Source organism: Lipotes vexillifer, unplaced genomic scaffold (genome assembly GCF_000442215.2).
Source record: "Lipotes vexillifer unplaced genomic scaffold, Lipotes_vexillifer_v1.1 scaffold208, whole genome shotgun sequence".
Taxonomy (NCBI): Eukaryota; Metazoa; Chordata; class Mammalia; order Artiodactyla; family Lipotidae; genus Lipotes; species Lipotes vexillifer.
This window is the reverse complement of record NW_006785067.1, coordinates 901,127-915,831: the sequence shown is the minus strand read 5'-3', so window position 1 is coordinate 915,831 and position 14,705 is coordinate 901,127. Positions and strand designations below refer to the sequence as shown.

The 14,705-nt window shown below is 37.7% G+C and overlaps 1 protein-coding gene across 2 annotated transcripts in view; it reads left to right on the top strand.

The window, feature by feature from the left end:
- ITGA1 (integrin subunit alpha 1) overlaps window positions 1-14,705 on the top strand; it is a 175,360-nt gene that overhangs the window by 26,923 nt on the left and 133,732 nt on the right. The window contains exon 2 of one of the 2 annotated variants that reach the window (XM_007457201.1): window positions 6,986-6,988. The exons of the other annotated variant lie outside the window; for it this stretch is intronic. Within the exon in view, the coding sequence (XP_007457263.1) occupies window positions 6,986-6,988 (3 nt within the window). The remainder of the gene's footprint in view (window positions 1-6,985; window positions 6,989-14,705) is intronic. 2 annotated transcript variants of the gene reach the window in all.

The window sequence follows — 14,705 nt, the reverse complement described above, 5'->3', positions numbered from 1 at the left end:
CAGGCCACTTACATTTCTTATCACTGCTTTTCCCCAGCTGACATTAGGCTCTGGAGGGAAATGGAAGCCAGGAAAGAGGAAGATGATATTGTACCTCCCCACTCCCAACACACACTTGTCCTTAGCCTCAGCATTGTTTTCCAATCCGGCTGTCAGACTTCACGCATGGAAGAGGAGGAACTAGCAAACAAATCCAGATTTCCTCTTGGGCACCAAATGCTAAGCAGGGTTGGCCACAAAAATTTTAAAGAACAAAACCCACCAGCATTTTTACTCTCCTACAGTGAAGCCTCAATTTAGAGGTGAGCCAAAGTTAAAAATATAAAACATATAGTAAGTGCTTCTCTTCCACCTTCCTCAGGTTGTCAGATTTAGGGGCTGGGGGAATAGTGAACACGACAGACTTATTCTAAATGATTATTCATTGCTTACCTGAAATTCAAATTTAACTGGCTGTCTAGCAACCCAACACCCCCATGTTCATGTCTCTTGCACCACTGGCCATGATTGGCTTTGGTTGGAGAGATCTTTGCTTGGGTGGAAGTTGGGAGGAGGACTAGTGAGTGTGTTCCTGCCCAAGATTGGTCTTGGCTCTAGTTTTAGAGCCTTTGTGTGAAGAATGGAGAAGGGCTGATCTCTTATGTGTTTGACAAACACTGACCTAAGCCTTTCAACAATAGCATTGGATGTAAATAAATGTCTACTTAGCAGTCACCTTTTCCAGATGATTCTAATATCCTAAAATAAAAAGGTTATTAACCTTTCTCAGTCCAGTCATCTGAGACTGTTACTCCAGAGAGGTGCCTAATTGCAAGATGTCTTTACAGTAGTACTAGTTAACGTTTATGATGCAATTTGATAATGTGAGGTTATCTTACAAAATTAAATTGGTAATTACAAGTAGGCTTATACTCTTGATAAATTAAGGAAGATTAATTTTAAATGTATCGCCAAACATAAATTAAGTCACAATAACTCCATAAAGGTAGGAACAACATACAACAGGGAGACACTATTAGGTGGTACTTAACAGAAAGGCTCTGGCGTTAGACCTCCTGAATTCAGTATCTCTAGTAAGGACTATTTCAGTGACTGACTTCAGTGTCCTCACTGGTAAAACTAACTGCCAAACTAATAGGGTTTTTTTGAACATTAAGTGAGGTTTTTGACGTCTTTTATAATGATTGGTCCAGAGTAAATGCTCAACACATTTTACCTGCTTTGTATGGTATATTGAAAAATTTTCTCCTTGGGACTCAAAAAATATCCATGAACACTGAGCACATTTTCAGTTCTGAAAGGAAACCAATGTGCCAACAGAAATAGAAACAGATATCCTTGTTTTCAAATAAACACAATTTCTTTATGGGAAAGATGAACATTAATGATGCCTTACAGATAGTTGAACATAGCTACTCATGGTCAGGAGCTTATACCATCATGTTAGTGTTTATTTCTATTAATCTAAAATAATTTTTCCTGAGTCATGGCATAAACTTTTCATGTTTCCCGCCCCCCGCCACCATAAACACACTAGAAACTATCATTCTTAGGCAGGGATAGGGAAGCTGGGGGGTATTGAAGGGACTGTTTTGTGAATTAGATAGTCAATTAAGAAAGGGCTTGCTCACAGACTGAAAGAGAGTTGACCCATCAGCTGCCCAGGCCAGTTCAGAGACCAGGGTCCTGGTTACAGAGGAAGGACCCTGAGGCCACATCCAGGAGGAGCAGTCCTCAGAGCCTAGTCTTGCATATCTCCTCCTAGGGTCTTGGAGGCTTAACCCTCCCAGAGAGATGGCAAAGCTCTTTTTCCAATACTCTGCATTTTTGGAAAGTGGTATGTTTATTCCCTCACAGGCCTTTTCACTTTTATTCTGAATCACAGGAAAAATCATAATAGTAAAATCTGTCTGTATGATGACTGGTTATAGCAGATGGGGATTTTCTTTGAAGTTTTCAAGGAGTGTCACCTAGCAGCTGGGTTCCTTTGCCTGGATAGAATTGGCTCCCTAAAAGCAAAAAAGAGATGGAAGCACTTGGGGTGATAAACTTGTGTCAGTTTGGAATCAGTCTAGAACAGTTTAAAACCTCTCAAATCCAACACATTCTAAAGCTTTAAATGCTATCCACTAAGAAATCATATCTGAGGAATTTTTTCCATTAAACATTTAGTCTGGTTCAGACATAATAAGATACTAATCTTTTCAAAACTTGTTTTCCCTTATTTGGCTTTCTTACTTTTCCTAAAAAGTAAGAGTTTAATATACTAGAAGTGCTGAATACAAGGGGTGGAATAGAAAGTACCCTGGCTTGGTTTCAGGAGAACTAGGTCCAAACCTGGATTCCATAACTAAGTGATTTTATGACCTTGGGCATCACTAAGCCATTGTGAGCCTCATCTGTAAAGTGGGGATAATGCCACCTGGAAATGTGGGGAACACTAAATTATGGAACCGTTATGTAAGTGCTCAGCTCACATAGTAGGTGCTCAATAAATTTAAATCTGTGGCCATAGGGGGATCTTGTCACAGGCATGGTTAGAGCTTCTTCTTTAATTAAGTGTGAAATGAATGTTAATTTTATAGCTTTTGTGTCCTGATCAAATAGAGATTATGATCTTCTCGAAGAAACTAAAATAGTTTGAGAAGACAGACATCATTCTAATAATAGAAATGCAGAAATGGACAATTGTGCTTTAATGCATCAAAGATTAAAAACAATGCAAAGTCAGAATAACATTTGTTTCATCTGCCAGAATCTTACCCTATTTCTTACCTTCTATTTGTTTAAGTATAGGACATTAGGATGGTACAGACTTTTGAAGATCTAAACTATTTGTAAATATGTATCTTTGCATATGCAAATTATAATATACATATTTTAAAAGGTTATTCCAATTTTATTTGTAGCAGAGGTCAGCAACCTTTTTTCTGTGAGATGATGTATACTTTTTAGACTTTGTAGGCCTCAGAGACTCCTTAGTGATTACTTAACTCCCACAGTCTCCTTAGTGGTTACTTAACTCTGCCATTGTAGTACAAAAGTGGCCATAGACAATAGTAAACTAAAGGACATGGCTGTGTTCCAATAAAACTTTTTTTACAAAAACTGGTGTTGGGTGACATTTGGCCCATAGGACAGTTTGCTGACCTTTGGCCTAGAGCATGATATAGAGTCTATTTACAAATTAGGCATAAGTAAGATAATTTATCCAAGGAGAAAATGTGTATGACTATATATTCATGTTATTAATTCAGCAGTTATATAAAAATTAACCTTATTATATACATTTATTTCTTTAGCATCATGGCTTGCTGAGTTTAAAAAAATAGTGTGGTTATATAATATATTCAGTTGAGATGCTGGTATGTAAATCACGTTGGAATCAGCATTTTACCAGTACATGTCTATTTTAACATCTTTATTTAAGTATAATTGTTTTACAATGTTGTGTTAGTTTCTGCTGTATAACAAAGTGAATCAGCTATACATATTCGTACATCCCCATATCCCCTCCCTCTTGCCTCTCCCTCCCACCCTCCCTCTCCCACCCCTCTAGGGGGTCACAAAGCACCAAGCTGATCTCCCTGTGCTATGTGGCTGCTTCCCGTTAGCTGTTTATTTTACATTGGGTAGTGTGTGTATATGTCAGTGCCACTCTCTCACTTAGTCCCAGCTTCCCCTTCCCCCTCCCCGTGTCCTCAAGTACATTCTCTGTGTCTGCATCTTTATTCCTGTCCTGCCCCTAGGTTCTTCAGAAACTTTTTTTTTTTTTTTAGATTCCATATATATATATATGTGTTAGCATACAGTATTTGTTTTTCTCTTTCTGACTTACTTCACTCTCTATGACAGACCCTAGGTCCATCCAACTCACTACAAATAACTCAAATTCATTTCTTTTTATGGCTGAGTAATATTCCATTGCATATATGTGCCACATCTTCTTTATTCATCTGTCGATGGACACTTAGGTTGCTTCCATGACCTGGTGGTTGTAAATAGTGCTGCAATGAACATTTTGGTACATGACTCTTTTTGACTTATGGTTTTCTCAGTTTATATGCCCAGTAGTGGGATTGCTGGGTCATATGGTAGTTCTATTTGTAGTTTTTTAAGGAACCTCCATACTGTTCTCCATAGTGGCTGTATCAATTTACATTCGCACCAACAGTGCAAGAGGCTTCCCTTTTCTGCACACCCTCTCCAGCATTTATTGTTTGTAGATTTTTTGATGATGGCCATTCTGACTGGTGTGAGGTGATACCTCATTGTAGTTTTGACTTGCATTTCTCTAATGATTAGTGATGTTGAGCATCCTTTCACGTGTTTGTTGGCAATCTGTATATCTTCTTTGGAGAAATGTCTATTTAGATCTTCTGCCCATTTTTGGATTGGGTTGTTTGTTTTTTTGATAATTGAACTGCATGAGCTGCTTATATATTTTGGAGATTAATCCTTTGTCAGTTGCTTAATTTGCAAATTTTTCTCCCATTCTGAGGGTTGTCTTTTCATCCTGTTTATGGTTTCCTTTGCTGTGCAAAAGCTTTTAAGCTTCATTGGGTCCCATTTGTTTATTTTTGTTTTTATTTCCATTTCTCTAGGAGGTGGTCAAAAAGGATCTTGCTGTGATTTATGTCATAGAGTGTTTCTGCGTATGTTTTCATCTAAGAGTTTTATAGTGTCTGGCCTTACATTTAGGTCTTTAATCCATTTTGAGTTTATTTTTGTGTATGCTGTTAGGGAGTGTTCTAACTTCATTCTTTTACATGTAGCTGTCCAGTTTTCCCAGCACCACTTATTGAAGAGGCTGTCTTTTCTCCCTTGTGTATTCTTGCCTCCTTTCTCAAAGATAAGGTGACCATATGTGCATGGGTTTAATCTCTGGGCTTTCTATCCTGTTCCATTGATCTGTATTTCTGTTTTTATGCCAGTGCCCTACTGTCTTTATTACTGTAGCTTTGTAGCATAGTCTGAAGTCAGGGAGCATGATTCCTCCAGCTCCGTTTTTCTTTATCAAGATTGCTTTGGCTATTTGGGGTCTTTTGTTTTTCCATACAAATTTTGAATTTTTTTTGTTCTAGTTCTGTGAAAAATGCCATTGGTAGTTTGAAAGAGATTGCACTGAATCTGTAGATTGCTTTGGGTAGTATAGTCATTTTCACATTGTTGATTCTTCCAGTCCAAGAACATGGTGTATCTCTCCATCTGTTTGTGTCATCTTTACTTTCTTTCATCAGTCAGTGTCCTATAGTTTTCTACATACAGCTCTTTTGTCTCCTTAGATAGGTTTATTCCTAGGTATTTGATTCTTTTTGTTGCAATGGTAAATGGGAGTGTTTCCTTAATTTTTCTTTCAGAGTTTTCATCATTAGTGTATAGGAACGCAAGAGATTTCTGTGCATTAATTTTGTATCCTGCTACTTTACCAGATTCATTGATTAGCTCTAGTAGTTTTCTGGTAGCATCTATAGGATTCTCTTTGTATAGTATCATGTCATCTGCAAACAGTGACATCTTTACTTCTTTTCTGATTTGGATTCCTTTTATTTCCTTTTCTTCTCTGATTGCTGTAGCTAAAACTTCCAAAACTATGTTGAATAATAGTGGTGAGAGTGGGCAACCTTGCCTTTATCCTGATCTTAGTGGAAATGGTTTCAGTTTTTCACCATTGAGAATGATGTTGGCTGTGGGTTTGTCATATATGGCGTTTATTATGTTGAGGTAGGTTCCCTCTATGCCTACTTTCTGGAGAGATTTTATCATAAATGGGTGTTGAATTTTGTCAAAAGCTTTTTCTACATCTATTGAGATTATCATATGGTTTTTATCCTTCAGTTTTTTAATATGGTGTATCACATTGTTTGATTTGCATATATTGAAGGATCCTTGCATTCCTGGGATAAACCCCACTTGATCATGGTGTATGATCCTTATAATGTGCTGTTTCACCAGTACTTTTTGAAGTGCTGACCTGGAGACATGTACTTGCACAATAGGCTTTACTGTTTCCCTGTGGTAGACAAATTTCAAAATTGGACTCAAACACATTACACAGATGTCCAGGACAGGATTTCCTTCTGCTGCACAAGAATATTTTGTGAATTTCCTGAGAAGTACATTCAAGGATAGCCTACCTGAGAGTAACTGAGACATTGTGTTGTAAGGAATTTCCTGCAGGGACTAAACTGGTTAGCTTAGACCTCAGTTTTTTATAACTATTTCCCACATTCACCTCTAACAGTGCTTTTAAGAATGTTTTTCTGTGATTCCTTTCTCCAGGAAGAGATTGAAAGTAATGAAATACCTAGACCATCAGAGAACTTTGAGAATTAGAGAAGGCTAGAGCATCCCCTTTTGGCCATAATAATGAGAAGCCAGCTCAATCCTCAGTGCCTTAATAAATCATCCAACATTAATGTGCACACCAGAAAGGCAGCCAGTCTCTCACCATTTAGAGTCTAATTCTAATTTTATAAATTATAATTCTATTGTATTTTGAGAGTATCTAGGAATCGGAAGTTTTATGCAAGAATAATAACAAGGTAAATACGGTTAGCTGTCAGAAGACCCCAAGATATCAGTGTCTTAACACTGACTTTATTTCTTTCACATTTCTCAGTCCAGTGTGGGTGGGGTGACCCCACTCCATCTTGTACTCTGCCATTGGGAACATATCCCTCTAAGATGACAGCAGAAGAGAAGAGAAAGGTGTTGGTAGGAAACAGCATACCTGCTCTTAACTTCCTTGGCTGGAGGTGACACATTGTCATTTCTGCTTATCATTTATTGACCGGAACCAGCCCATATGGCTCCCACCTCACTGCAAGGGGCACTGGGAAATATGGAGAAGCACATGGATGTTTGGTCATAATTGGTGAGGCCTGCCACAGAACAACATTTAAATCACTTGGTTCTTGTGTTGAGTCGAAAAAGCAATCAGATAAGGACTAATAAGAAACTTATTATCTCAGGTTTTATTTAGTTGGTTTTGACAAAGACGCAAGGTGATAGGATGTTTGCTGCATTCTCTGATTATTTTCCTATTTTAAAATAGTCTGCTGTGTTTACATTTCTCTACCCCTTAAGTTAGTGGACAGATAAAGCTCTTGCCTAATTATGTAATCCTTAATATCTGTGTCATTAAATTGATACTTGTCATATATTCCTTTGTAGTGATAGCCTACTTTCTAAGTGTGTGTGTTTGTGTGTGTGTGTGTATCTTATTTCTCCAGTTATAATCACTACAGGAAGACTATCAGTGTGTACTCAATAAATGTTGGTTGATTAATAGATAAAGACAATTTTATATACACCAGGGAATATGGAAACTTACATTCGGTAAACTCTGGTACCACCAAAAGCATGAAGATTAAGGGTGACTGCCTTTAGTTTGCATTTCTAGACTGCTTAGGGATTTTAGTTTCTCAAAGTATGTCCAATGAACTAAACTAGGAAGTCTGTTGTGGAGTCCAGGAACCTACGCTAGTAAAAAAATATATGTTTTTAGGCTGCTTTTTCCCCTATTCTGAGTGAAAGTGGTCCTTTTGAAATCCATAGAAAAAACTAGAGTATTCTATTCGGGTGCATGTTGCTGTAAACACATTACCTCATACATAATTGGTAAATGGGGCAATGATGTCACTCTAACACTCTAATGCAGTTTTCCCCAACACCTTAATGTTTATGCCACCAGGTACCAGCACCTGAATGCCAATTACATTAAGAGCTGGACACAGCGCACATGGACTAACACAGTATGTACACAGTGCCCATTCTCCTCGCATTCTTCCTCTCGGCTTAGTTTTTCCATGTACGTGATTTCTTGGAAGAATTTATTACCTGGTTGGCCCCAACTCAGTTCATTTTCCCCTTGTTGCCACAACTTTGCAGCCTCAACATTTTCTTGCTCCCCTCCATGAAAGACCCATATTTTGTGTAACATTTATTTGTTAGGAATTTAACATGCCCTTAGTATTTTTAGTATTTTTTTGTGTTGTTATTGGTGTTATTTGTGCTTTGACCAAAAAAATTGTGCAGGTTTTGAGTAGGCTGCCCCAAACCTATTTTTACTGTAAGCTCTATTATTTTCACATTTGACTTTGTACAAGACATGAGGTCGCTTGTAGGAATAACTGTATTACATTATAATAGACAGGCCTATATTCTTACAACTTCAACTGCATATATTTTACGGAATAAAGAATGTCAGTAACAAAATTGGCACTGCGCCCATTTGAGACATCGCCATGTGGAGACAGTTTTCTGACCTTTTATCCTTTATGTGTTATAGTGCTTTAGAATTCCCAAATGGTATTCACACGCAGAATCTTACTTCAATCTCAGAACAATACCACAGAATCACTATGAACATTAATACTTGAAGTCTTGGAAATTGAGGCTCAGAGGAGAGAAATAGTCTGCCTAAAGTAGATTGATGACAAAGTTCTGGTTATAATCAGATATTCTACTCAAATAACTATTTTTTTAAATTTTATTCTATTTATTTTTTGTACAGCAGGTTTTTATTACTTATCTATTTTATACATACTAGTGTATACATGTCAGTCCCAACCTCCCAGTTCATCCCACCACCCCCAGCCCCCACCACTTTCCCTGCTTGTCTCTATTTCTGCCCTGCAAACAGGTTCATCTGTACCATTTTTCTAGGTACCACATATATGTGCCACATATATGCATTAATATACGATATTTGTTTTTCTCCTTCTGACTTAGTTCACTCTGTATGACAGTCTCTACATCCATCCACGTCTCTGCAAATGACCTAATTTCGTTCCTTTTTATGGCTGAGTAATATTCCACTGTATATATGTACCTCATCTTCTTTATCTCCTTTATCCATTCGTCTGTTGATGGACATTTAGGTTGCTTCCATGACCTGGCTGTTGTAAATAGTGCTGCAATGAACACTGGGGTGCATGTGTCATTTTGAATTATGGTTTTCTCTGGGTATATGCCCAGTAGTGGCATTGCTGGGTCATATGGGAATTCTATTTTTAGTTTTTTTTTTTTTACATCATTATTGGAGTATAATTGCTTTACAATGGTGTGTTAGTTTCTGCTTTATAACAAAGTGAATCAGTTATACATATACATATGTTCCCATATCTCTTCCCTCTTGCATCTCCCTCCCTCCCTCCCACCCTCCCTATCCCACCCCTCTAGGTGGTCACAAAGCACCGAGCTGATATCCCTGTGCTATGCGGCTGCTTCCCACTAGCTATCTACCTTACGTTTGGTAGTGTATATATGTCCATGTCTCTCTCTCGCTTTGTCACACTTTCCCCCTCCCCATATCCTCAAGTCTATTCTCTAGTAGGTCTGTGTCTTTATTCCTGTCTTACCCCTAGGTTCTTCATGACATTTTTTTTCTTAGATTCCATATATATGTATTAGCATATGGCATTTGTCTTTCTCTTTCTGACTTACTTCACTCCGTATGACAGACTCTAGGTCCATCCACCTCATTACCAATAGCTCAATTTCGTTTCTTTTTATGGCTGAGTAATATTCCATTGTATATATGTGCCACATCTTCTTTATCCATTCATGCGATGATGGACACTTAGGTTGTTTCCATCTCCTGGCTATTGTAAATAGAGCTGCAATGAACATTTTGGTACATGACTCTTTTTGAATTATGGTTTTCTCAGGGTATATGCCCAGTAGTGGGATTGCTGGGTCATATGGTAGTTCTATTTGTAGTTTTTTAAGGAACCTCCATACTGTTCTCCATAGTGGCTGTATCAATTTACATTCCCACCAACAGTGCAAGAGGGTTCCCATTTCTCCACACCCTCTCCAGCGTTTGTTGTTTGTAGATTTTCTGATGATACCTATTCTAACCGGTGTGAGGTGATACCTCATTGTAGTTTTGATTTGCATTTCTCTAATAACTAGTGATGTTGAGCAGCTTTCATGTGCTTCTTGGCCATCTGTATGTCTTCTTTGGAGAAATGCCTGCTTAGGTCTTCTGCCCATTTTGGATTGTGTTGTTTGTTTTTTTAATATTGAACTGTATGAGCTATTTATATATTTTGGAGATTAACCCTTTGTCCATTGATTCGTTTGAAAATATTTTCCACCATTTGGATGGTTGTCTTTTCATCTTGCTAATAGTTTCCTTTTCTGTGCAAAAGCTTTTAAGTTTCATTAGGTCCCATTTGTTTATTTTTGTTCTTATTTCCATTACTCTAGGAGGTGGGTCAAAAAAGATCTTGCTGTGATTAATGTCAAAGAGTGTTCTGCCTGTGTTTTCCTCTAAGACTTTTATAGTGTTTGGCCTTACATTTAGGTCTTGAATCCATTTTGAGTTTATTTTTGTGTATGCTGTTAGGGAGTGTTCTAATTTCATTCTTTTACATGTAGCTGTCCAGTTTTCCCAGCACCACTTATTGAAGAGACTGTCTTTTCTCCATTGTATATCCTTGCCTCCTTTGACATAGATTAGTTGACGGTAAGTGTGTGGGTTTATCTCTGGGCTGTCTCTCCTATTCCATTGATCTATATTTCTGTTTTTGTGCCAGTACCATATTGTCTTGATTACTGTAGCTTTGTAGTATAGTCTGAAGTCAGGGAGTCTGAGTCCTCCACCTCCATTTTTTTTTCCCTCAAGATTGCTTTGGCTATTCAGGGTCTTTTGTGTCTCCATACAAATTTTAATATTTTTTTGTTCTAGTTCCGTAAAAAATGCCATTGGTAACTGGATAGGGATTGTGCTGAATCTGTAGATTGCTTTGGGTAGAATAGTCATTTTCATAATATTGATTCTTCCAATCCAAGAACGTGGTATATCTGTCCATTTGTGTCATCTTTGATTTCCTTCATTAGTGTCTTATAGTTTTCTGAGTACAGGTCTTTTACCTCCTTAGGTAGGTTTATTCCTAGGTATTTTATTCTTTTTGTTGCAGTGGTGAATGGGATCGTTTCCTTAAGTTCTCTTTCTGACCTTTTGTTGTTAGCGTATAGGAATGTGAGAGATTCCTGTGCATTAATTTTGTCAAATACCCATATTTTGAGCGTCTATTTTATGCAAGGCACTGGAGACACAGAGATAAATAAGAAGAAAGCCAGCTCTCCTCCAGCCCACTTCTTCCACTTATGTGGGGACTTTTCACCTTGGGCTGGGTGGGCCCCAGAGAATTGACTCAGTCCCAGAGAGGCAACAGCATTATTAGTTTCTTAGAAAAGCTGGCAACTGAGTACCCTGGCTGCTTTGTGCAAGGCTGTGGGACACTTGGGTGGCTTCTGGCCAAGGGGCCTCAGCCTTTTACCAGCTGGAAGTCTGTCACGTGACTCTGCTCCCTCACCAGTCCCTATTCTAGCCTCTACCCATGACTTTGATTTACCCAGTGGAAACACAGCTGCAAGACTGCAGAAGTCCTATTGCCTCGAATCTTTCTGCTTTTTATGAGCTGTAATTTCATCCATGGATACATAGTGAAGATGACTCATCATTGCTTCATGTGCTTCCTCATCTGGGACAGTAGACAGGGAACTCAAATAAGAGCAAGGAAATTGTTTTCTCCTCCCGGTCGCATCAGTAAACCAGCCGTGGTATCTTAAGCAAAGGTATTTCAACTGCTTGGGCCTCAGTGTCCTCATCATTTAAGGACACTCTCTAGTTAGCTAGTCTAAATAAGGCCTTTCCCAGATGTTGCCTTCTGAGATTCCTCAAGGGCACACTCGGGTTTACTCAGTGTGTGCTCAGAGGAGGGCTCCAAGGAGCCAGGTCCACAGAGCTTTATGGAGAGTGAGGTCTTGATGGTGCCCTGACTTTCCTGAGATCGTTCTGTATCTTAGAGAAGCCTCAGAGCTAGGTACAAACTGAATGATCACAGTGGCGGCACCTTATGTGTATGGAGTATTTAAGCATTTTAAATGATCATGTATTTTTTAAAAACATTTAAAAAACCCATTATAGAAAGTACAGAGCTGTTAAAGATACAGAGACATTAATGAAGAAGATAAATATGTTTGAGGGCAATTCAAATTGTTTTTAACAAATAAAATATTGGAGAAAGTAATCATTTTCAAAATTAATGAGAAAGACTCTACAATATTCATATTACTATCAAGTTCACTACTTGATTACAGATATTTAAATCCTAAATGAGCATTTAAATGTATGTACTTAGAGTGAGTGACATTTAAGGCTGTCTTATTCTCTCTGACACCCCAATCTTTTTCTGCTTTAGGAAAATAGAGGTCACCTAATTCCTGAGATCCCTTCTAATTGTAGTTTTGATTCCATGATCCTACTTAGGCAGAACCCACAACGTGTTGAATGTTTATATACTTTGTCAGTGCTTAGCCTGTGGTTGGGCATTTAAATATCCCAATGGAGACTGAGAAAGCAGAGCAGAGAATGGTGAAATGCAGGCAAAGGAAGAGAAATAATTGGAAACCAAAAGAAAACAAGGAGAAAGAATTGAATGGTGCTTTTACCATATCTTTTAAATTTTTCCCACGTGCTTCAAAAATAGAATAGGTTTTCGTATGCTTGTGGTAGTCTTACAAATAAATTAAACATATTATCAGCACTTGCCGATTTATTTCACAAGTATATACAAAATCTGGTTAACATGCTCTACGCTCCCCAGATAGATGGTATGTCAGATGTTTGAAAAGTTATAGCTTGAAGTAAATGTACCCTACCTTAAGAGTGCTATATTTGTTTTATATTCTCATACTTAATGATCTGTGACCTAATTTCTTTCAGCCCTGACCATGCTTTGTTCTATGGGTTTTTTAAGAAAAAATAAAAATATATATGCACAATTATAGATCACTTATCAAAGGAATTAAATATGGAAATACATTTGAATATGTACATGGATCATCCATATTTTAATATCTATCCTTATTTGTGTTTCCTTTTGTCTCCCATGAAAGATAAAATAACTTGGAAGGTTGTTTTCTCTTAATGGGCTGATAAGTAACCAAGTAAAACATATTGTACTTTTACCCAGTGCTCATGGCAGGAAGCCCAATTTGCAGAATTCCCAATTACACAATCCTATATAGCCACCAAAGAGAAGGGTTTTTTTTTTATTTTAATTTTATTTTTTAAATAGGAAAAACAAGGACCTACGAGTCTTTAAAAAGCAAACTGTGTAAAGGGTACATGGGAACTCTTTGTATTATTTGGCACAAATGCATGTGAATCTACGATTACCTCAAAATATAAAATTTAATTTAAAAAAGACATATTCTTGGGAATGCCCCGGTGGTCCAGTGGTTAGGACTCCGCACTTCACTGCAAGGGGGCACAGGTTCGATCCCTGAACAGGGAGCTAAGATCCCGCAAGCTACAAGGCGCAGCCAAAAAAATTAAAAAGACATATTGTTGTATGATTATATTGGTGTGGACAAAAGATATGGCCTGCCATATCTGTAAACAAAGGATGTTGTGGCCATCAGGCCATCAGCCACTGTAGCTGCCCCCGACTGTGCATCCTGAGGGGATCCAGGACAGAAACAAAACAGGATGCTGGCCCTAGATAGTTAAAGTGCATATCAAAGGAAAGATTTCAATGAGCCCAGACTCTTGCATCTTCCCATACAAAGAAAAGCACTAAATTCATTAACTTGAGGTGTCTGGTTTTCTTTAATGAACAGTAATCTTTTGATGTTCAGACTACCTGGTTTTCGCTGCAAAAACTGTATATCCTGGCTCCTCCCTCACCTCTTCAGAGGAGTCCCTCACTTAGAGCTATCGCAGAGGCTGTGCCCCAGGCTGAAGTCCTTGGGAAGTCTGCCAAATAAAATATAATTTTCAACTTTTAGGTCGTGTATTTAGTTTCAGTCGACAGTGGCTAATTGAGCTGCTTTGATTTTTTTTATTTGTGGTAAACTATACATAAAATAAAATTTACCATTTAACCATTTTAAAGTTACAATTCAATGGCATTAAGTACATTTACGATGCTGTGCAACCATAACCACTGTCTAGTCCCAGAACTTTCCTACCACCCCAGAGAGAAACTTCATATTCATGATGCAATCACTCCCATACCTCCCTCCCCTCAGGCCCTGAAAACCGCAAATCTGCTGTTTCTATGGCTATGCCAGTTCTTTATATTTCATATAAATGGAATCATACAGTACGTGGCCTTTTGTATCAGACTTCTTTCATTTTGCATGTTTCCAAGATTTATTCATGATGTAGCATGTATCATTTTTTCCTTTTTATAGCTAAATAATATTCCATTGTATGGATATATTATTTTTTGTTTAACAGCTCATCAGTTGATGTAATATTTGGGTTGTTTCCACCTTTTGGCTGTCATGAATAGTGTTGCTCTGAACAGTTGTGTACAAGCTTTGTGTGAACATATGTTTTCAATTCTTTGGGTATTAAACCTGGGGTTGGAATTATTAGGTCGTATGGTAGCTCTACGTTTAACTTTTTAGAACCACCAAATTATTTTCCTTATCGGTTATACCATTTTACATTCCCTTCAGCAATGTATGAGGGTTCCAATTACTCCAAATGCTTGCCAAAACTTATTTTCTGGTTTGTTTTAATGATCATCCTATTGGGTGAGAAGAGGTATCTCATTGTGGTTTTGATTTACTTTTCCCTACTAATTAATTATGTTGAGCATTTTTTCATGTGTGTATTGGCAGTTTGTGTAGTTTATTTGGACAAATGTCTTTTTTTTTTTTTTTTTTTTTTTTTT